At 42.4% G+C, this 25,041-nt stretch overlaps 1 protein-coding gene across 1 annotated transcript; it reads right to left on the minus strand.

Moving 5' to 3' along the window:
• Positions 1–1,043: 1,043 nt before the first annotated feature.
• Positions 1,044–25,010, minus strand: marchf5 (membrane-associated ring finger (C3HC4) 5). Its single transcript, XM_080036602.1, has 6 exons — positions 24,586–25,010; positions 14,206–14,408; positions 4,993–5,123; positions 4,227–4,410; positions 3,812–3,978; positions 1,044–2,686 (listed from the first exon to the last, which is right to left on the minus strand). The coding sequence occupies exons 1-6, from the start codon at positions 24,624–24,626 to the stop codon at positions 2,570–2,572; spliced, it is 843 nt and encodes a 280-aa protein (XP_079892728.1). The 5' UTR covers positions 24,627–25,010; the 3' UTR covers positions 1,044–2,569.
• Between the last annotated feature and the right edge of the window lie 31 nt (positions 25,011–25,041).

Genomic DNA, 25,041 nt, shown 5'->3' on the forward strand with positions numbered 1-25,041 from the left:
TGCACAGCATATAGATGTCAAAATAAATAAGCAGCTAGCCCCTTTTCCTATAAAGAGAAACAATTGTGGTTCTGAATATATGCACTTCTCTCACTAAGCAATAAAGCTAATGATGTGGACAGATGGCGCTCCAGCAGCTGGCTCCAAACACTGATCCCAGTCCTGCGGGTTAGGAGCGTGTCCACTCTGAGCGCTCACTGGTGCGTGGACAGTGATGTCATGCATGACCTGCCATCTCAGGTGCTAACCAGCTTTGATACCACTGCTGGTGAAGCTGCCAACCACCCTGGTCAAACAGAAAAAAAATCAGATTTATAATTTACCCTCCCACTCGTCTCTCCTTTCTTAACATATATATATATACCTACCTGCTCTCAGGTCAGTTCCCTGCTCACTCATTTGATGTTGCGTAGTTTTCAAGACTGAATTGTGGAGTGAGGCGATTTTACCTGTATGATTATGCTGCATCAAAAGCTTCTTGAATGTTTTCCAGCATTTTATTACGTCTCAACCAGATCAGAACTTTAGAGTTTTTTGAAAGCCGCTTCATAATTGACTGCTACTTTGTAAAAAGATACTATTCACTTTAGTGGTCAAAACCCAAAGACAACCAGCAGCAGCAGCAGCAGCAGCAGGCAGGATGACCTTCACTCCCACAGTCAGTAGCTCCATACATAGCAACATATCAGGCTTGGGCGGGCCATGCACTGTTTACCTTGTGAAGTACCTAGTGATTTGTTTACCTTTCAGAAAGTCAGAAGTGTTATTATAATTTCTAGATGTCTTTGGCAAATCAAATAAAAAGATACTGATTGGCTGGTTGGGTTCATGGGCCGGTGATCCGGAAAGAGTGTTGACATTTTCAGTTTGTTCTTTTTATTGTCTCTATTGTGTTTCTAATTAATAAACTACTGAATGGAACTGTTTTATTCATTTTTTTTCACCTTTCCCTCCCCACAATCTCAATACACACAAATCAACATTTGGAAAAATACATTTATTCACAGAACTGATACCATAGACTTGAACATGTCTTTTGGCAGAGTGGAGACTTGACAGTGAATGCACTGGGAGGGGTGGCAGGTTGTAGGAGGTCGTCTGTCAAGCAGGCACAGTTTCTGTTTGCAGGGTAAATAGTCCAAGTGGCCGACTGTATGTCATGCCCTGTCACAAGAAGTCACAGGCTGTTTCCTTGCTGCTTCAGAGGCAGAAAACAGCAACTCGGGATTAGTCAGGCAGTTCGATAACTGCCACATAAAAAGTGAAATTGATCACATCATTTAAAACAAACCTATTGACTATCATGTAATGCAAAACCCCCATGTTCATGCATATGTCTTGTTTACGTTCTGAGATTTCCATTTCTACCCAAATACACTTGTTGCTTTAAAAAAAAAAAATCTGAAATCATAATGGCAATGTGTATATCCATAAATGGTGTGAAAAGTTTACTTACTAAAGGATGGCATGTGTCAGCTTTTTTCTAGGTAGAAATCAGACCTGGCTGAATAAAAGCCAAACCCATCTGCAGTGAGTGCAGGAAAGATTGCTTTTTTTTTTGTTTGTTGTTGAACTGACCCTTTAAATTTTCCACAAGAGTCCTGCCAGAATGTCAACTGCTCCTGTGACTCATTTTCAATGACAAAGTTTCACTTCTGTCTGCATGGTAATAACTTCAGGGGAAAAGACAGTCTGACCTCAGGCACAACTGTCCCATCAGATGATCACATGTTGGAGTTGGGGGAGTGGGAGTGGGAATTGTACGGGAAATAAAATCCTAAAAGTAAAAGTACAGACAGAAATATTTTCACATCTCCCAGTAAAGAATGCTGCACACAAACGTCACCCAAAGCTTTGGAGGGGCACAGCCGAAAACACATCAGGAGCTTCAAACAATCAAGGTGAACACTGCCAAGGCATGTGAAAGATTAGAGAGCCCCGTTAATGCAGAGTCTACAACACATCGCTATCTGTGCTGTGGATGTGTGTTAGCTTGTCTCTTCATTCCCCCTTATTGTGGGTAATATCGCATCAGGATTCACAATTGTTAGACACATTTTTATTGATTTATCATTATCATTAATACATTCCACAAACTTATTATACTTCATTCAATATAAACCCCAAACTTTGGCAAGAAGGGGGATGGGCTTTTATAACCTGCAAAATAAACATTATAAAACAATGATTTATTATTATTATTATTATAAAACTTTCTAATTACACATGCCCCGCATCTCTTTTTTCTTTAAAATACAGTAAGTTTACAATAAGGATTATTTGATGGTAGCAGCGCCTCCACCTGACAGGCACACAGCGCAGAGTTCTTGGGAAAGAGATGTGAGTTTGACGGCAAACATAATCCAATCGGCGTCTTTTCCATCCTCACTTAACCAAAGCAACAAAGTTTAAAAACAAAGTGTAAGTGGCGGCGGCGGTGTGGGGATCCTTGCTTTAATGTCAGTGAAGGTGCCATATAAAGGTCGATGGGTATGAGTTGTAGTAAAGGGGGGTTCATACTCAGAGTCTGACTGTTCATAACCCCCTCCTCTCCTTCCACACAGCCCCTTCAGGCCTCCTCCTGCTCGGGGAAGTCCAGGATCTTGCGGTGGGCTTGCCTCATGTACTGCTGCTGTTTGAAGTAGACCTTAAACGCCCCTTTGATGGCCACAAAGGCGATGCCTCCCTGTAGGAAACAAACACAAAGTGTTGAGAGAGAGAGAGCTTGAAGACACACAACATATCAAAGCTTAAGAAAGATATGCAGCACCTAACATCCCATAAACACACACACAGAATGCTGCATGCGAGTGATAATCTATACGTCATTCTACCGGCTGGCTATGTGGGGTTCAAATGTACATTAAAGAACAGTAGGTGTGATTGAAGCCACACAGGAACGTTGCTCTCCTATAGCAAACTATTTGTATAAAGAAGCAGGCACACAAGAGTGTGGTCTCTGTATTCTTTACCAACTGTTCCAATCGGGATACAAGTTCCCACATTTTAGTTAGCTTGATGCTAAATATTGATTCGACTCATGTCAATGCAGATCATTTATATAATAAGCTACAGCTAGCAGCTGGATAGCTTAGCATAGCTTTGGGTGTGCTATCCACGTACTGTAGTGACCCAGCAGCACCTTTTCATTTGGTTACATAGCTCTGTTGTTTCATCTCTGCAGAATAAAAGGCATCTACTTGTATGATGTTTTTACACTGCGGTTTTTCTACATTGATGAAATGTATTTTTGTTTTTGGCAAACTATTTGTTGGTCATGTGTGGTAATACTGATCGAAAGAATACTCCTCAATTTAAATAAAAAGATGAAAATATGAAGGAGGGGAAGAAAATAACAGAAAGAACATTGAAGTACAACAATGTGACTATGAAGTCTTTGGGCCATTGACTTCAGCCTTTTCTATCTGCTTCCTGCAGAGGTGAAGCTGTGAAGCAGTGTGTCACGAGGACAGAGTGTTCACTCTCTGGTTAGCTCTGTAAGAGAGGAGGCGGGGTTTCTCTTCTCTCTCGCTCATACTATTGCACAGTTAACACCAGCTGAACTGCAATCGTATTCATTCCATCACACTAATTCTGCCTAAAGGAAACAATAGGTGTGAAAGAGAACCGAACCTTTTGAAAAACTAAACAATGTATCATTCTCTAATCTGGTGCAAACCAAGGAAGAAAACTATCATGTGTGAATCCGCCCTTCATTGGCAGACTAGAAACATATGACCCACCCAAGCCTACAAACTGACTGCAGTGTATTGTCCTTATTGGACATAGGAGGAGTGTGTGTTGTACCCACCAGGATGGTCCTCTGCAGGTTGGAGTTGACGCTGCTGAACATGAGTTTGCCCACGATGGTGGCGATGGTGGGGAAGACCAGAGCTCCACACAGGATCCTCGTGGCTGACACGTGGTCCGCCAGCGGGCTGGCCTCGGCCGGGATCCGAGGAACAGGGCAGCCCAGGCCTAAAGAGACACACAGACAGACAGACAGGCAGGGAGCCGTGTAAAACATACAGTTATGTCTGTACCCGCGAGTACAGCTGATCTAATAAAGCTCACAGTCTTATTCATTTAGCATGATTTAGCAGAGAGGAGGCCGCGCACCAGCCGCGGTAACACTATTATCCACACTGTCTTCCAATCAGAACAGTGTTTGAACAGGTTCCAGTTTGCCCCACGGTAGTAGCAGAGTGAAGAGTGTGTGTCCTGACCTGGGAAGATGCTGTTGAGGATCTGCAGCTTGTTGGAGTACTTCCTCCACAGACGCAGCACGTAGTCCTCCCAGCGGATCATCTTGCCCAGGATCAGCATGACGGGGATGGTGGGCAGGCCGATGAGCAGGAACAGAGGGTCAGCCCGCTCCATCACGTCCAGGCCTTCCTTATGGCCCACCACCTGGAGAGCAGACGCACACCAACACAATGGAAAACTACAGCAGCAAAACTCACTTACAATTGAGGAAGAAAGAACCGGGAAAAAGAGCGATGGGAGGAGCACAAACAGGCTGCCGGGATTGGAGCGGTACTATGTCTCATCACAGGCTCTCTATTTTACATGCGTGAATTGCCAAAGAGTACAGTATTAGGGCTGTACAATATATCCAACATATATTGTAATCGCACATGTAATGTTGATACCAAAGTATATCACAAAGACTGCTTGACCTGCAATAAATGATAGCCTATTCCATGTGCTGTGCCATTCACGCTCTTCATGTCAATATATTTGGCCAATCAGATGAAGGCCTACTTCTCTAATGCCATGTAGACGCTAGTGACTGAGGTGGTTAACATGGATGTGACACAATAGCTCTATAGACATACAGACATTATCTGTTTATTGAAGTCTTTGTTTAATTATCTCAAGTGATATGGCTGTCACATTATTCAACAATGTTATCCCATAATTCCATGTTTTTTCCTGATTTTGCGCAGCCCCTATACGGCATGATTTCATTCACAATCAAAGCCAAAGTACCTGCATGACAGTGACTGCTCCGTACGTGACCGCGGTCCAGTAGATGGAGCCCACCATGATGCCGGCAGCAGCAAAGGGGCCGGCCTTAGAGATGAGCCGGTCAGCCAGGTCCAGAACGTACACCACAGGACCTGATGGAAGAAAAACAGTTGAGGGTAAGACCAACATGCAACTCTTCTTACCACTGTTTGGTGAATGTGATAGCACATTGGTCTAAAGTAACGTTTTAAAGAAAAGACGCATAATATTAACAAACCATTTGATACTGATCCCCTGCAGTGTTTCTTATACTTGTACATAATCTACTAGGGGTGTACAAGTGTGAGTAAATCATTACCATTTAGGAAAAATAATAAACAAAAACCTTTTATTTTTTAATAATTATTAAAGGTTTCAAAATGATTTCAATATGTTCTGGAGACAGGCATTCATTCATTCATTCATTCATTCATTTCACATCACAAATAACACAAATTATTTGGGGATGATAAAGGCTAGTCTGCAGAATATGTCTGTCCCTCTCAGTGTGTGTCCTGTTATAAAGCCCGAACTTTATAACAGCTGTCCAACCTGCATAAACGTGGACATGTAGAAAGCCATCATCAGGAATGAATGAAGGTGATAATGACGGCAAGCAAATGACAGGCGAATTAACGTGTGTGTGTGTGTGTGTGTGTGTGTACCCTAAAAAACGGGTGCTTCCAACGGGCAGGTGGCTGCTGGCGATACGAAAATGACGTCAAGTTTAACCGTGTACACGAAGAAAAAAAAATTGACGATAACCGTTTAGACATTTCTGTAAACGTTTCTCACCCCTTATGTGTAATATTGCCATATGCAGTGTATAACGCCATGTGTCGTGATGTGTATCGTGAAGTCCTTGCCAATACCCAGCTAATAGGTATTCTTCAATTAACATCAGTTGATGTCCTAGTTTGCCTTTTTACTATTCCTTTTATTTATTTCATTTACTCAGAGAAAATCAGCTAAAAAACGTTATGTAAATCCTTACAGGCAAGCCTTTAAACACATTTGTGTTACGGGGCTTTTAAAAATCCTCTAGAAGTCTGTGGACCCCGCTTACGAGACACTGAAGTAGAGTGAAGCTATTGCAGTACAGCAGGGGTCATGAGACTAGAGCTGGTAAAACAATCAAACTCAACACATATCTATCACTCAGGTACAAAAAGACAGGCACCAGCCATCATTGCACTGTATGTGTTGCTCTTCTGTCAAGTCAAGCTGACACGCAAAGAATTGAACCAACTCTGTGACTTTCCCTTTCTGCAGACTAACCTGTATTACAGTAGGAGAACTGAAGACACAAGGAAGCTCAGCCTAGATAAACATTGAGTGGCCAGGAAAAAAAAATGTCAATAAGAAAAATGTCAACAATGCAGTCGTGTGAAAGTTAAAGAAAAGGCCAGGTGTGGTGCACACCCTGCATTGCAGAGTTATTGACAGACAGGGAGACGCTTCCACGGTCAGGTTCCACCTAGAATAAACAGAAAGCAGGCTGGTTCTAGATTAGCAATGTGATACGGTTCAATGTAAAGTCTGGACCCTCCTTCAGAGCAGCTAGGACAGGAGCACAATCTAGAAAGGCTTTCTCTACTTCATCTTCCTCTCTGGCATTCCAGCTCCACTCCAGGGAAATCATGCAATATTTACAGGAAGGCAACCTGATTTCCTCACTAACACAGTCTCATCCACGTCCTATTAATAACTAGCCCGGGAGTCAGTGGGAGGAGACAAGCACACAGCACTGGGCCTTTATGTGTTACAGTGCAACTCTTCTTCAATAGACGTTTAGTTGTTGTGTTGCATTGGTGGAGGGAGCCAGAGATTCAAGAAGTAAATGATTGCCGACGACTGTTCCATTCATCTTTGTGAACATGACTATTAAGAACTTGAATTAAAATGCCCTGAGAAAATCTTCTTACTATAATAAGTGTCCTACATATACAAAACTATTTCGGCCAAAGTAGTTTGGGGGAATTTTCCATATTGAGCGCTCACTAAGTGTACCGGTAATACACCATGATACAGTGGACGTACAGTGAACAGGGTTTTTTCATCACATAGCGTCATAGTAGATACATGCATTGTAAATGTTCTCACTCAAGTGTTGGTGAACACATTATTAACACATTAATTTATTTGGGTTATTTTCTGACCTTTTCCCTTAATTCGATGGATTACTGTGCGAGTGACACAATCTCACATATCTACTGAAGTGGGTTGAAGGTCATTTGAACAAGATTTGAAACATGCTTGTCTCTCTTAAACCTAATTTTTTCCGACACTTTTCATCTAGTTGAAAAACCAAGCAGTGACGTGATATTAAAAGAGTGCTGAGTCATCGGTCATTGTGAAAGCAGGTCGTGGTTCAAGAGCAGTCTCCTCCTGTGGCCATGTCGGCAGCTGATTGATAAATATATTCATTCATTTCCGTGACAACGCTGCTGTGCGACCGGTTCAGAACAGATCGACCTTGTGGCAAAGCAAGCGTCAATCAAGTTGAGGTTAAGGACGACTGTGCTGCCGTTGGTTACAGGCTGCCGGCAAAGGGGACTTACTGGCAGAGCTGCAGAGCTATCTCCCAGTCATCACTCAGGATGTGGACCGACTTAATTCAGACACCTGAGAGCAGATACATTTTCCTGAGTCTGCAGAGGAAGTCCAAGCGGCGAGACCAAACTGTTAACATCTCCAACTAAAATATTTCCATCAGCCAACACATCTTGTCTAAAAAAAGAGCAACAACTTTCTAAAATGATTCTGGAGCTCGGTGGTTATTTTGGGGTTATGGGTTTTCTTTTTACAGTGGGGACATAAGACAGACAGACTTTATTTAAGCTGTTTGTACAGCCAGGCCACCGTGAGGCTGTTACCCATGAGCACTTGCCACAAGTTGGGTACAATTCGGCCACTGTTAGCAGCCCACCTATTTCTGCAGCTGAGTACATTCAGTCTATAAATGCTTTTGAGCAGCCCCGTGCTAGAGGCCTCCCTCTTCGGACACACTCCAAAGCTATTGGCCACTTGTTGAGGAAGGGACCCAAAGCAAGCAAAAGCCTTTGGCACATTTAAAGCTACTTATAACACAACGGAAATATCACGCTTGTATTTTCTGAAGTAGTGACAAACACAGTAGCTCTCTCTTTTCTGCTGCCAGCCCTTCTGGTGCCTTCCAGAGCTCCTTTAAAAACAAATGTTTTTTTTACTGCACCTGTTTGCCAACCGCATTGATCTCACAACGCTCGAGTGCGTTAAAATGGCATATTTTGATGACGGGGTTGGAATCTCTTCCGCTCTCTCCCTGCCTAAGCGTTACGCCATCGCGGAGGGCCTGAGGGAACTGGGTCGACCCTTAATGGCCACTGGCAAGGATGGAGAGCCTCTGGCAGCAGATTCCATAATTAAGATAATTAAAAAAAAGAGCAATTCTTCAATAGCTGGCCCACTGTTCCAGCTGGTTTGTTTACCCTTTTCCTACACAGAATGTCAGTGAGGGACGGCGCAGTAAGGACACTCCGTCCTCCTGCGTTATATTGCCAGACACATTAGCATGACAGGGTTGGCTTGGCTCAGTAGCAGGTGCTGGTGGGAATAGGGCCAGGAGCACGACCCTACTGCTGCAGCGTCGCTCACTTTCCCCATCTCCTGCGCCGTGAGTCAGCGGAAACAAATCAAAGCCCAGGGTTAATAGAAAGGCTGATCTGTGGCTCCAAACCAAACCCCACCCTCACACATCTGATCCGGTTGGCAGGTAGGGGTCCCATACCCAAGCAACCAAACATGAGTAATGATTGTCAAAGCTCTAGCAATGAGCCGGCCTTTTGCAGCAACCCTGAGGAAATAACCGTTGTGGCAACCTCCAAACAGTGCTCCTACCTGTCCACAGCTTCGTCTCCATCACCCAAATGTAAAGCCGTTATCCCCGTGTTCTCACCAAGCTGTGAAATTGCTGTTTATTCTGAGGGGCTAACTAAAGTTCCTGCATATACCACAGTCTGTCAAGCCAAGCCACGGAAAATATATAATCATAAAAAGGAAGAATATATATCTGAGCTTTAAGGTTTTTAGCTTTACATGGTGGAGCAAATTGGCTTTTGAACAAGCAAATCATAAGACCAAGGTAGAATTGTGTCTATAATCAATTCAATTCAATTCAATGACCTTGTATTCAATTTGTGAGACACTGACGTTGCCCTCATGCACAGTGACTACACGCAAACAACCATAATACAAAAGATTATAACTAAGGCAGGGAAAGGAAGACTGCGGCAATGATGCAGCAAAACAGACAACGCTGTACTCCCTCTGCTCACTTTGAGGTGCGCTAATGCCCAGCGATCCTGCAGCTAGAGAGCCTCACAGTGCTTATACAGTGTCAGCAAAGAGGTGGGGATTCTGTAATACTCCTCTGTAATTGTTAGCAATAGTCATAAAACAACATGTAGAAAAAATGCCCTGAAAAAGCCCATCTGCTGAAAACATGAGTGATGTTTAGTTTGTCCCTGGTTTAGGTTTCAGAACATAGTTTGCGCTGGAAATATATATGTTATGAAGCAACGTAGTAAATAATCTCATGTAAATAACTACAGCAAAGTAATGTCAAATGTCGATCCGACCCTGATAAAAACAGCCACAATGTGGTAAAAGCTCCCTATCCTGACCTGTAGTACAAGCACCAAGCCTAAACACTTTGCATGTCAGAGGCTTGGTCAAACTACATTTGCAGAGCTAGAGATGCAAACACTTGGCAAATCAGCATGCAGCTTTTGCATGTGGTGCTCTGCTAGAAAAGAATCCGGTCTGACACATCCTGTTCTTTGCCATGTAGAAATGTCACCGTCACACCCCTGAGTTATAGGGATGTGTGAATGAGGGCTTTCAGACGACAGGGAAGCACTGGGAGACAGCTGGGATTTCATGGAGTCATCAGCAGAGCCACCAGCTCCTCCCCTGACCCACTTCCACTGTCCCCTCTCTCTCTCCCAGACACATCCAGCCTCTCTGACCCACTCTCCACCACCTCTGTCTGACACTAGCTAATGGAGTTAGATGAAGAAGAAAAAACCTTTGTGCATGTAACCAACAATTGCCCGCCGTCATGTCTGCGTACATCCAGCTGCCGGGAGAAAGGAGCGACCTTTTTTTGTGTTCAGAACATAGTGTTTGGAAATCACATGATTTCAGTTGCTCTGGTTTTAAAATAAATATTGGACACATCTTAGAGTCATTGTTGGTTACCTGCTGTAGAGAACTCTAGGGTAGATTGATTAATGGTGGAGTCAGCAATTGTGGAGAATGCTTATTGTCAAAATCAGTTTGTCAAAACCAGTGAATATCTCCTCACGATCTGCTATCTGTCTCAGTGCACAAAACCAATGTGGTGTTAATACAAAGCCAAGGCTCTGCATACAGAGCCTAGACTGTTTATTAACACCAGAACCATATGTGCGCAGACACAGTACAGACAGGTAGCAGATTGTGAGAACATATTGACTTATTTTGACAAAAAGGTGATTTTAAGAACAAGAATTTCCCAGAATTACTGACTCCACTTTTGAAGAGGCACGGAAAATGCTGCAAATAATTGCTTAGACTTACTCTAGTTTTCAAACAGGCTTGGTGGTGCAGGGTTATACACAAACTGAAGCTTATCGAGTCAAAAGTCAATCAGCATCCTCTCTTATCCATTAACCAATAGTGGGAATGGCTGGCCAAAAAGGCTAGATTAATAAAACATTCTCAATGGGTGGGGGTCCGTAAAATAATGGCGGATCAGTCCTAAATTCTCCTTAATCACATTGAATAACTTTAGATCAGGATACCTGTCAACAAATCATGGAAGCCAATGTTACTAGGTTTGCAGTTGAAACATGCCAGCCATAGCCACAGAGTCATCTCTGGCCCTTCTCTTAGCTCAGGAGTTACTTCTCTCATGATTTATGACAGCTCCTAGCAGTAAGATACTTTGTGAATACATCCAACCCCCACAGCTCTACTATCCCCACTTCAAACCCAACTAAACAAAACCTTTGCAGTCCATCATCTAAGCTGAAGGGAAACCAAAGCCAGTCACTAAATCAAAAGGTAACACTAGCCTCTTGTTGCTTATTTAAAGTCCTCACTAAATGGACAGTGATGGTGGAAGGAGCCTGCTGTACCATTCTCTCACTCAGTAAGAGGAAGTTGCCTTTCAAAATAAACCACTGTCCCATCCATCGCACCACTGGCTGTGGGCCAAACCACTTGAGCATTTTGAACACATTACAAAGGAACAACGTTTGGAGTGGGCGTCAGGAGCACATGAGCTTGAAGGGAACATGTGTACCTTAAGGGCCACAACTCCCCTCGGCTGTTATACAGTAAAAAAAAGAGCTGGCCAAGAATAACTAACCACAAAGACCTAATGATGTGGCACACCCAGAAGACACTGTGTCGTGCCTTTAAAAGCTACTGTGATAATGTGTCTCAAAGCCAGAGCATGTGAGTGAGACTTACATTAGATAACACAAACATGTCGGTGTGAAAGATTCTGGTCAGATGAGCTCCCTCAGGCTGGACCAGAATAGATTTGCATTCAATTAAGCTGGTGTTTGGTAATTAACCTAGAAAGTACTTTTGGGAGAGACATTTCTGAAATTCCAAAACAAAAATACCAGATACATTTGTTCAGCCCTCCACTCAGCTAGCATTGATTTCAGCGCTGTAATCTGTAAGGATTAATAAAAGCACAGAGTTGGAGGAAAGGGTACATAACCCTAACCCATTCCATGAATGACTGTTAACTGAAATGACTGATGAGATGTCATGCATAATACAAGAACCCACCCTGAAACTGAAGCAGCTAAATGGAATTCAGCCTTCCTTCCTTCATATTATTATGTACACCTCTGATTTTCTGTGACAAATCAAAAAGACCTCTACTGAACAGCTTTTATATAATTTAGCATAAATACCCCAAAACAAACATTAAAATAAGGAGGATGAATGAATCAACTGTGAATTTAATTCTCATTGTATTTAAGTGACCTAGAAATTGGCCAAATGTTACACCTCTTCAAGTGGAAGATGACAGAATCTGTTATACCATCACATACAGCATAACAGGATCACTGCATTCAGTCAACCTGTGTGTGTGTGGGGGGGGGGGGGGGGGCTCAGACAGACACCACAGCCTTGCTCTTATGCAACATTTATTCACTAAAGCCCAATATCAAATCCTCTTTCCTGCTAGGCTACAACTGAAATTTCTGTTGGATCAGATATGTCATAAAAACTAAAGAAATTGAAATCTACAGTCAAACCCCATGTTCTAAGTATTGGAACGTCTCTTTCAGACCTAGATTGATTTGGCATGATTCTTAATGATTCTTCAAGTAACCTGGCCTTGCTGTCTGGAACCGTATTCACAACTCCATATAAGAAATGTCGGATAGCTTTTGTTATTTGTCAGCCAATAAAAGTAGTAAGTGACTTATTCATTTATCACTTAACTAATTTAAACAATTGAATGTGTTCTCAGGGCCTGTTTGGGAGCTGCTCTACTAGATTCTACTCTTCTTTCTGCATGTAATAGCTGATACAGAACTAATTAACAGAGCTGGTGGGACCTGTGAGCCAATTAACACCACATACCTGACGTACTGTATAGACAAATACTCAGCAACAGGTCAACCCAGTGGCAACCCTCAGAGGGAGATACACACATACATGGTTAATCACTGTAGAGGAGGCAGTGTTTAATGAAGTGGAGCTCAACCTTCTGTTTTAGCACCAAAGTGACTGACAGCACAGCCTTGGTCACTATAAATAAACCAGAACCTGTTTACCAGCTGGACATGGCCTGCTGCAGAGTAACATTGTCTTAAAGCCAGCAACTGTCTCAAATGGCAACTTCTTTCTCTATGAGGTAGAAGTAGCATTGGCCCAGCGGCTGATAGGGAAACCCAGTGACAACTGTGCACCATTAATGTGTTCAGGTTTTATTTGCTAAAATCTTCCGTGTGCCTGTAAATTACCGTTACAAACAGCTTGTGGAAAAAGTCAGTCACCCTTTATAAAGAAATTAAAAAGTGGGGAGGTTCTGGCTAAATAAAATGGCAGTGTACGGTGTATGCTGACAAGATGAGTCATAGCTGGTAGTGTTTGTGAACAATGGAAGCCCTCGTCACTCTGACGTATCAGGGTAATTGAGGCCGCGGCTTCTCTAAACAGCGGCTGGTCAATCAACCAGGAGCCGGGCCATAGAACACGTGAACACCCTTCTGTTCCCCGTCATTCAGAAAAGAAATATTTACCCAGATCACCACAGAACCTATGCTGGCTCCGCAGTCAATAAACATTCACTCAGGCAAGACAACCCGAGTAGCTCTCAGAGCTTTGGGTACAGTTACAGGCAGCAGCCATTAAGAGCACCCTCAAAGGAGGAGCTTCAGTCGTCTATTTACATTTGCGCCATAATGATGCCTCAACGTTGACAAGTGTTGGAACATTTGAGTTAACATGACATTTTGACAGGACAACTAATCAAATTCAGATATACAAGTTGAAAACCTATAGGATGAAACCAGCAGCCAGGCAATCCTTTTCACTTCATTCATAGTTCAAACATGCATCACACACTTAGGAGTACCCAAGCTATTTAGTATCGCACTCCTATAACCCTTGTTAGAGTCACAATGCACTTATATAAGAGAAAAAGATCCAAATTGAGGTAACAGAACCAGAGTTATTGCCTTATTTATTCCATAAATGTTTTTCCTTTGTCCTGGCACTTACATTACCCACAATCCCTCTGAAGTCAAGCCATAAAAGGCTTTAAAGAATTTTATATGCAGAAGTACTCCTGCCCTAATGTGTAAAATCAGTGGAGTTTACCTTTAGGTAGTAGTCTTTTTCAGATGTTCAGATGTAGCTGATCTAATGGCCTCTTAAATTAACAATTCAATCTTAGTCACGGAGCTTTCTATGCTTGACCTTTGCTAATATAACAGCAGGAATATTTGTTCCCATACCATTTCCTGACATTAAATTGTCTGCAAGCACAGAAACCGTGCTCTGAAACTTGAGTCCCTTAAAGATCAGCTGATGAAGCATCTTCACCCTAAACCAAAACAAAGCTAAGCTAGTTCCTCATGTTTAGCCCCCAGCATATCTCCCCAGCCTTAGATGTATCCTGTCTGAGATGAAACCCACCCAGTTTGGGGAAGACGATGAGGTATTCTGCGTTGCATTGTGGGCAGGCCACTCGAGCCGTGCTGTTGCCACGCTGCTTCTCGTCCACCCAGCGCTGCAGACAGGACTGATGCACCCACTTGGTGGAGCCGCGGCAGCGACACGGCCGCACCCACTCTGCCATGCGGTCGTCCTCGTCTGTGGCGAAGCACACCCAGCAGCTCCTACACACACACACACAGAGACACAGGAGGGGGATGAAGACAATCAAACACATACACAACCCGGGTAACCAGACAAATGGTTGGAGAGTTCTAAATTAAAATCAGATAGTTTTGGTAGTTGCATTACAACCACGTTTTAACATTTCCCTGCCAACAATTAACTAAAGATTGTTTGTGTTATATGTAATTAATGTGATTTCAAAAGAGAAACACAACTGTATTTGAAAGAGCTACTGCCACTGCTAACATTTGTTAGTTTGAGGTGAACTGGAGAACACCATGAACGAGAGCAAGCAAGACTAATGTGTGACCCATATTAAGTGTTTGTGTGAGGCCATTTTTTAGTATTTAGGGGACGATGATTGAGGCAGTGATCAAAGTCTCTCGCATACCTCCACACTAAATGGCCTCAGTGGAACACATAGACACAGGATCATTCTGGGCCAGTGACTGCATGAAATCAATACAGCCAGGATCAATACATAACCCCTATAGGCAAACAAGCTGTTATGCTGACTGCTTGTCCTGCATATCTGACAGCATGGCAGAAACTGTTACACACACACACACACACACACACACACACACACACACACACACACACACACACACACACACACACACACACACACACACACACACACACACACACACACACACACACACACACACACACACACACACACACACACACACACACACACACACACACACACACACACACACACACACACACAGTTTCTTTGGCCTTTCACTAAATATGGCCACTCTAGTTTGAGCTACATTCTTCTGACATTGCCTATGCAATTAAATCAAATGCCTACTCAAACCTCAATTCGTCCCTGTGCGAGTGAACACAATAGTCTGATGAACCGCAGCTATGATATCCAGTGGCTTGGTTACAGACAATCTAAGGAGACAGTCTCCCCTGTGTGTGACATCCAGACAAATGTCTTGTTCTGGCCTCTAGCCAAACCATATTTTAACATCCACTCCCCCCCCCCCCTCCTCCTACCCACAAGTATCCCAACACATCCGTCCTCTCCTCCCACACACAGAGAAAGTCCTTCTGAGGAAACTCTTCCTCCATTTAAAGAGGGGGATGAGGCAGAAAGAGTCCACATCCTCAAACATATGTCTCCTCACTTACATCAAAAGGACCCCATTCTTACGTTTGGCCAATCTGCTCTACCATCTTCCAATTTATTTCATTCATTTTGTCAACAATAAAACAACCCCACGCCATGTCTGTCCAACTGGGATGAAATTTGATATCCAAGTGCCCTGACCTTATCACAGGGTATCTCCCGACTGTGAGATTATATTGCTTTTTCATAATTAATCAGCAGTGTGCGACTCTGGCTGGGCTGTCTCACTGCATGCGGCTAGGTTCAACAATCTAGACCAGTGACATTCTTATTTTAGCTGCTATGTTCCAATGAAAATAGTCACAAGTTGGGCCTGATTAATTTTTTTTTCTTTCAAATGTAAAAGAGCAACACCAGGCCCTAACTACCAGACACCAGTGTGATAATTGTTGAAATATAGAAAATAATAATATAGAATGCAAAATGTAATAATTTTTCTTGAGGTCACAGTCAAATGGCATGGGACTAGCTTGTTACTGGGAGATCCAGTGGTTCAGGGGCTGACTGCTGCATCCAACCCATTGACAGCCTGACTGTCCATTTGTGACATTTACGATATCAATTTTAATAATTGTTACACTGAACCTTGAGCAGTTGGCATTTCACTGACTGAATTGAACAATTATTAGTCTGCACACACACCTCCTCCCATACCCCTAGCATAAATGCAATGAGGTAAGCCTGTAATAGAGATTTTTGGTAGAGGTATGTGTGTAGTTCATCCGGTCTACTTCACACTTAGCTGGTGTGATGCTGATGACCTAAGGCAGTGCTTCTCAAATGGTGGGGCGCGCATTTTTTGCTAGTGAGCGCGATGTGTGCTTGTGTATGGTCATAACCGTGCGAAAGGCCGCGATTTGCAGTAAATAAATGTCCACGTGTCTCTGTATAATATTTAAAAAGAAATCAAGCAAGTAGACTAATAATAACATTAATGAATTATAGGTTATCGCATCACAGAAGGCATATTGGCCTATAATAATACAAAAACACCACCTTAACTATGTTTACAGTTTAAAAATGTTTTGAATGAAATGCAAACCTCAGTTAATCATTTGCTCTTGTTTCTCTGTCCTGAGATTCACACAGACTGAGCAGTCTTGTTTAAATGTTACAAATTGAGCTAATAAACTGAACTTCAATTTTTTTTTTAAGTTGCTGCAGAAGTTATCTCATCTTATTTTATAATCTAACATCTAATTTGATAATAAGGTGATTGTATGCAGAATGCTCATGCCAGAAACTCATACAGTGGTTTTGTACAGATAAATAAATAAATATTAGCAGCTTCTGAACAGTATTACAATTTAGGGGGGACGCAAAAACATTTCTGTCCCCTAGGGGGGGCATGACAGAAAATAATTGAGAAACACTGACCTAAGGGGGTAGAGGACAAGCCGGACTATGGCATGCATCAATCCAGTACTTGGAGCGGCCTAAGGGGCGCTGCGCTAGTATTCACAAAATCTAGGGAACGGCATGCACCTCCAGGCACTATACTACCTGTTTGACATGAGATGGATAGCAGCTGCTGTTTACCGTCCCTCTTCCTTGCTTGTTCAAGCCTTATCTGCTTATTATCTTTGTGTTACTCTTCCACACTCCCACCTCCACCAATACATAATGCGGATGAGGTTTCATTCAGCCACAGATTCTACTTCACTCACGAACGTCCAGGTTGATCCATTCTGTGACAGACACGCGTCACGTGGCTTTAAAAGCAGACAGGGCAGTTTCTCTTCTCTGACAGGGTTGAGATAACTAGCTGCATGTGTCTGACCTGATAAGACCAATCTACAGTTTACTCTTTCAATTTCCTGTCTTCAACACCTGCTGTTGAAGACAGGAAATTGGAAGAGTAAACTGTAGATTGTGCCAGGAATGGAGGAAACTTTTTACTCACTAGGAATTAGGAAATGTTTTGTTTTTTTACCACATCAGGAATAATAAAAACACCCACACATGATATGAACTCTGCACAAATTGTATTATTGATTTTTTGTTTTTCACAGGCAGGGTACAAAGCATCCTGAAATTGGATGCCATGTATGTACCATGCCTTTAAATTTTTTTTTTTAATTATACATTAGGAAAAAAAAGGCCTTCAAGGGTTACGGGCCTTTTTTTCTGTGAACAGGTTTAGGAATTAGAGCGCAGTTAGTGCATTTCTAAATATGAAAATGGTCATCATGCAAGAATAAATTCCATTATATCCGTTTCCAATATCATCCCCTGTGGAGGACAATAAATACTGTATTTGTGAGTCGTGGTACTACTGTTCTGTGATAGAAACGTTAAACACGTCCAAAAACCTGTTATGAAAAGAGGTCGCGAGTAGTTGCCTACTTCTTTTCATAAGGTTTGTCTAGTAGCACATCCTTCATTGGCTCCATCAAGTATTCAGTAGTTGACTCAGCCAATCCCCATCATACACCATGTATATTTCAACCATCCCTCCCTGCTCCCACAGTTGAATAATGGATGTCAAATCTGTGGCCTTCTGTCATCGTCATACAGAGGTGTAGGTGTGCTGGTTTACTGGGACGTAGAGGGGGGGGGGGGGGGCTCGTCTGTGAAAGGCTCCATGGCCAACTTGGATTATTTGCTGGGGTTGCTGTTGGCATCCAATGGACCGTTGTTCCAATCCTCCCCTGGTGTTGAATAAAAGATGGCCATGCAGGAGAGGAGGTTTAGGGTCGAGGGGCTCAGGTGACATGGCCCGGGTTAAGTCAATGTGAGTGACGGAAACATCACCCCTCCATGCACACTTCTGTCCCCTGTTCTTAAATGCCTCAACAGGCAACTGCCCATCTCCTCTTTGCAGGTATGTGAGCCTGCACCACTCACAGATGTTTGACACTACATCTAAATGCCATTTTCATAATGCCAAATTGTTCTTCACTATAAAGCTGGAACAAGCCCGATAAGAATATAATAAGAACAAATATGCATCGTATGGCCATTTCTAATGTTTCTTCACCGGGGGGAATAAGAGAATGGAACTGAGGCAGCTATAAAATATATAGATGAGAATTGAAGCAGAACAGTGGACAGATGTCTCCACAAGACAACGGTACTGGATAACAAAACCCAAGCTCCCTTAGATTCACTGGCTCTTATTGCTGTAACCTGGCCCCGCAGCATGACAAGACCTAATATAACAGCATCGAAATGCTATCCTCTGTGCGAAACCTTAATCTCTAGTTTGCTGTAGCCTCAACCCAGTTCAACATAACACTGGGTAGATATAAGCCTGCAATGCATGTACCAAATGGTCTCCTGCATGCAAAGCAATTCCTATGCAATAATACCACATGGAAACTGTCTTGGAAACCTATCAAAAATAATTTTAGTTGATAACAAGCCGTGTGTTTCCCCTATCATTGTCTTGAGGGGGGGCACACATACACACACAAACACACACACACACACGATAACTACAGTGTCCAAAAAAGTCCAAAAGCAAACGAGTAAATAATAAATTAAGGGATGTCAACGGCAACCGTCTGAAAAGCAGCGAAAATATTCAAGTTTTTTTTAAAAGCACCCAACCTTAATCTAGCACCAGTGACAATGATGCTTAACTCTGCTTACTCAGTCATATTACAGCCTGCATGTGGATTTCAATAAATTGTGTGACAGATGTGAAACTGCTTGAAAGAATCTACTGGAAAAGTGCTCAAAATAGCCTGTTCTAAGCCAAATAGGTGAAAATTTGATGTCCGTTCAAAAAAATAAATCAATTATAAAATAAAACCTATGACAGATTGTTGTAAAATAATAAAATAGTTGTAAAAAGAAATATCTATTATAAAAAGAAAAGTTGGAAAAGAAAAAATGTCGTGCCATTATTTAAAAAGGTCCGGAAGGTTCTCATGAGAAATGTCCTAAGACATCAAATCAGATGATGGCGCCTTGCCTGAACTACGCTGACGCAAGGTGACCTGCCATCTCAAGCACGTACATGTTAAACAGGCATACTCAAGTGGGGCTTTACAGTTTTCACAATGAGGCTTTAATCCACCTAATGCTAAGCCACTGCTTTGAAACTTCAAGGGCAGGCAAACGGCAGTGTGTATTATCCTTTTTAGTTCCCCAGTTGTTTTGAAAAACCTTCAAGCTGCCAGGATCAAAAGAACATGGAGCAATGAGGAACTTGAGATCCTTCCAGTCAAACTAGGCCAACACTGTGATCCAATTCTGCTGGGGATGAAGATTTCAGCAATCCAACAAAAGCACAGAACTGTATGGTAAAGTCACATACGGAGGGGGGCGGGGGGGTTATTGACATGACGTGTGATTGACACCGTGTACAAAGTTGATTGTTACTACACAGCTACTTTCTCCTCATCTCACAAGTCAGGCTCCGTTCTTAAAGAAGCACATTAGCCGCCGTACAAAGGCCTCTTTCACTCAGCAGCAGTCATGTGACGGTGGGAAAGCTGGAGCTTCCTCAACACAAAGGCAGGGCACAGGGGCACCAGATTCAGGCCCAAAAAGATCTTTAAGGATGGTTAACGTCGGAGTATGAACATAAAATATTTATTTTCCTTGTCAGTTAAACAACAACCCAGGCTGATTGGTACCCTAGAAAAGGATAATATCTTGAGTCTCAGGGGCTTTCACACCTACCTTGTTTGGTCCGGACTTTCCCGTCCGATCTGAACTTTAAATCACAGGTGAAACACCTTCCGTGGACTACGTTCCGGACTAAACAGGCGGACCTTGGTCCGACCTAAAGAGGTGGTCTCCATCTGGATTATACTGAACCATGGTTCGGTCAGTCTCCAGTGTGAGGGCCGTTTTTTGGATGGTTCAGACATTCAGATCAATTACAGGAAGTCCTGGCCGGCTATAGCCAGTCACAAAGAGGAGAATTGAGCCGCTGACGGGGGAACTGTAGAAGCTGGGGGTTGCTGACGGGATTTTTTATCTAACTGTAGTCAAAGCGGAAGGTGTGCGTTGTCTGGGCGGCTGCCTTAACTATACAACACTGTGGGAAATTAATCTGAATACAGATTTTTCTTCATTCATTCATTCAAACTGTTGAAGGCTATACACCGAATAGAAACGCAGACGTCAGACCATGTGTCACACGCCCATCTACAAACCAATCGGTCCAGAAGGGAGAAGCAGCCCATGTAGGTGTAGGCTACCCGACGGTTTATAATGTCGCCTATACTTGGATACTGTGTAACTAAAGATACGGAAAACGGATGTACTTCATTTCAGCGCTCACAATATTGAAATAAATCAGCGCTCACAATATTGAAATAAGTCAGACACATTCACACGGCTGACACTTCCGTTCTGGCCCGTCATGATATAATCACTTAACAGGAAATAGGTCACATAGGCAATAAACACAGCTGGCAAAACCGCAATGTGAAACCAAACATAAGCGGATCAAATCCATACAGTGGACCAACAAAAATAGTCCTTAGTTTGGACCTTGGTGAGGACTTTTAGGTGTGAAAGCCGCCTCTGAGTACCTTTCAAGTGTCAGCATCTGGTTACATGAGTCTTTGGCAGATAAATCAGTTAGCATCAGCTGCTAACTGACTCTGAAAAGACGGTTAAATAGTTCTGGGTATTTTCCAGGTAGACAAAATATCATGGTGTCATTAGTTTCAATATTGAAAATAATCGCTAAATAATCTCCAGCTTCTAAAAATACAAGATTTGAATCAGCAGTCTCACCAAAGCATTTTAGCATTTCAGTTCCTAGGAAAAATTGGACATGTGCAAAGGCAATAATAACATCCCTCTAAAAATAGCGTTTTCGCTGATGGTTTCATTTGCTGTTACAGGTCATGTATGATAATCAGAGGAAAAATGAGACTGTTTCATAAACATTAAATTCATTAATGGAAGTTTGAAGATCAGGAAAAAAAGAAACGTCATGTGAAAAGTACTGCATTTGTAAAATGCACAAGAATGAAACACATTAAAATGTAATTAAATACAGACATAGATTACAGACTGAGGACTGGTGAACTTGTCCTACTTGAAGACAGCCTGTGGACACACTGACCCAAACCCATCCCAAAATTGACAAATTAGCTCTTATGCAATAGAGCACTATACTGGTTTATTCAGAGATCAACCAGGCCAGCAATCTGGACTACAAAAGCAGACGAGAAAAAAGTAAAACAAGGAGGTTGTGTGGAAGCCAATAAAAAGGGTCAGGTTGGATTGAAATGTGTCCCCTACATCTGTTTGTGAAGTACTGCATTGCAGGTGCAGCTGGCTGCTTGTGGCAGGCCCAGATAAGAGCCTGTGGAGCCTCATGTTTGCCATTGATAGAGGCTGGGTACACAACCGTCTAGAAGCACGGGGACATGACATACATCTTCCTGCTATCGGCTCCTCAAACACTATCAGGGTTATTGCCTCTGCCACGCACACACCCGCAGCACTCAGCAAAAGCAACTTTCACAAAGCTCACATACCCTTCCTTTCTTCCTGCTACTGGGAAATTATTTCAAAGTTCAAATTACAATATTGACAGAAAGTGCTGCGTCAAATGCCTTTTATATGCACTGCACAAGCTATCACATGCCACTGACTATTTTGAGGAAAATGGTACACCCATGGAACTAATGTGCACCTAATGTACTATCTGCTCAGTGCTCACCACCATCTGGTCACTCATGGAACATGAAAACAATAGGAGAGAAGGCTGTTTGTCAGAATTTAAAAAGTGAACCAAAACATATTGATTCACCTTTATTATAACATGCAGTATAATAATTGGCAGACATTAGTCCAAATGTTAAGTTTGAGAATTGTCCAGATTCTAATTAGGACTCTATGTCCACTTGGAAGACACTCAGATTTGTCATCTAATCATCTTTTGCAGTGCGTTGTGGCAATGCAAGCGTACTGTATTGCATGTGAAAGCAGTGAGATTCGTACATTAAAAGGAAAGTTCATTATAACCAATCAGAACTGCCTATTATGGGTAAGCAATAGATTCAGCCCAACAAACAGTTTCACTAAAAGTTATAAAAGCTGCAGGAAAAAAAATCCAAATGGAATATTTTAAACAATATAGATAAGAATTGATATTTTAACAAAATATTTCAAAATCAGCATTTTGTTGGATTAAAATAATTGTAATTTAAGAGCCCTCTTTAAACATTATTGAAACCTTACAAAGCAATCCAAAACAATTTGTGCACATAAACATTAAATCAACCTAAACGTACAACAGGTTCCAATTTGTTTTGAATTTTGGTGGTGCGGTAACCCTTTTGTTTACATTTGATCACAGCCTGGGGTTTTAAATATGTTCAAAAACTCTCACATCACTCATAGGAATGTTTCCACAAACATGTGCAATTGATCTTCTGCTCGACCTTGGCAGGTAAGAACTTTCTGTCAACACTGTATCACTAACATATCCAAATAGCAGGTCAGGTAAAAAGTTGTTGTTTACTATGTCTTTCCTGATGTGGTCAGAAGATAGCCCTCATTTCTCATGAAACAGAACAATTGTTAAAAGGTGCAGTCAAAATCACTTTGTCAAAATTATTCAGTTTCTCCTCACGCTACCTGTGTGCAGGCAGAATAATAATGTGCTGAATCATGTGTTTTAACCTATTGCCGAGAGAGGTTAGCTGCTGGCTATCAGTAAAAATAGGGGCAGCCTTTCAGACATGAATTTGCGGCTGCAGTGTCTGGATTTCATTTCTAGTGTTTGATGGTCAAAATGAGAAGCTACTGCTTTGAGCAAGGTACAGGGCTTCAAACTGCTCCTAAGGACCTACACAGCCGCTGACTGTGTACCACTGCCTTGACATCGCTAATGTACTGCGCGTTTGATTGGATGCGTTAATAGCTTAAAATAATTTCCCACCTGTCACGATTGATCTCCCCTTCATGTGACAATGAAACTGTTGAACCTGGCGTGCCCAAAATCTGCTGAGTAAAACTGTCGGACATTTCAATGTCAGAACACATGTTTGAACTTCTTGTGTCAGCGGTAAAACTTGCCACCGCAACACTTTCCTGGGGCTTCAAAAAGGAATTCACTAACTTGTGTGTACAGGCATTGGACAGCCGGGACAGTTTGGCGTAGGGACTCAAAGCTAGTCATGTGTCTTTGGGTGTCAGAAACTAGACCATATACTACCACTACATATTTCCTCCCACAATGGCACCTTTACTTTGTAGTGTCTGAATAGAGTTTCTCTTCCTCACTGGGTCCAAGTTCACAAAATATATTCCCATCATGCTGCCAAGTTGTATTTGTTTTCTTCTTTCCAACATTGTGCTCCTCCAAACACACACATCAAAAAGATTGCATTTGTTTTGGTCTGCTTTTTCCTTGTTTAGTCAAAAATATCTCCACATTTCAAGCCAGTGAATGTTACAACACCTGTCCACTCCACACTACTTCATAGAACGTATCCTGTAGATGCCAGTGTGGGAGTGTGTGTGTGTGTGTGTGTGTGTGTGTGTGTGTGTGTGTGTGTGTGTGTGTGTGTGTGTGTGTGTGTGTGTGTGTGTGTTAAAATAGTGCATATCCAAACCAAACAATTCTTCCCACGGAAATAATATGCAGTGTCTTATGCAACAGGAGATACACAAAAGGTTTACCCATTCAGACCAATAATGATTGCTATCCAATGCCGTGAACGTGACAATAACAGAAATCTCACTGGATACAGCCTGCTCCTCGTCCGAGCCAAGGGCCAAAAGTGTTCAGGCAACGTGTTTATGGAGAGTGACAGTTGAGACTATGACCTTAAGTTAACTTAAAATGCAGGGTAAATGTAAATAAAGGTGAATAAGTTCAAAGTAATAATGTTATGACAGTAGTGAAGTGTGGCGTGGGGCGTGTGTCCTGTGTCAACACTGCAAATAATCCAGCTAACGTTACTGATGCTCAGAGTTTTAAGTCAGTAGTCGGTAAAAAAAAATATATATAACTTCACATCAAAATTGACAACTTCCCCCATATCTCTCAGACTGATTTTACGATAAGCTACGTAGCTTCCTTTAGCATGTTAGCTTAGACTCACCTGTCCAAATTCTGCATGGCCACTGCACTCTCTTCCGCCATTGTCTTGGAGATAGGAAAGAACACTTAAACGGTGTTGTTTGTGGAGCGGGTTTAACTGATGTTACGAATAAAACATTAAAATGGCACGCGTGTTACTTTGCTGCAGCTGAGGTTGACGTTGATTCGCTTGCTAGCTAGCTGGGGAACTAACGCCAACTAGCTACACAGGCCTTTGTGTTGATACCGCGCGACAGCTGCAAAAGAGCCAACTATTTAGCATACAACTTTTCCTACGTGCTCCTGGCAGTCCTAATAGCATCCACCTTCGACCGACGCACTATTTCAGCTAAATATATTCTTTATATCGGCCACGGCCTCGTTTGTCACTAATGTTATAGCATTGGCGTGACCGCTTGACTCCATTGACTGGCCGTCTCTGAGGTAACGCACAAGTGCACGGCGGTGCGTGACTGCG

This window comes from Ammodytes marinus (assembly GCF_949987685.1).
Source record: "Ammodytes marinus genome assembly, chromosome: 11".
Taxonomy (NCBI): domain Eukaryota; kingdom Metazoa; phylum Chordata; class Actinopteri; order Uranoscopiformes; family Ammodytidae; genus Ammodytes; species Ammodytes marinus.

What these genes read in the sequence shown, in the direction of transcription:
- marchf5 (XM_080036602.1), bottom strand. Translation starts at nt 24,626, where the DNA reads ATGGCGGAAGAGAGTGCAGTGGCCATGCAGAATTTGGACAG. An exon ending in GCCATGCAGAATTTGGACAG is followed by an intron (nt 14,409 to 24,585) that starts GTGAGTCTAAGC and finishes GTGTGTGTGTAG; the next exon opens with GAGCTGCTGGGTGTGCTTCG. An exon ending in GAGCAGTCACTGTCATGCAG is followed by an intron (nt 4,411 to 4,992) that starts GTACTTTGGCTT and finishes TCTGCTCTCCAG; the next exon opens with GTGGTGGGCCATAAGGAAGG.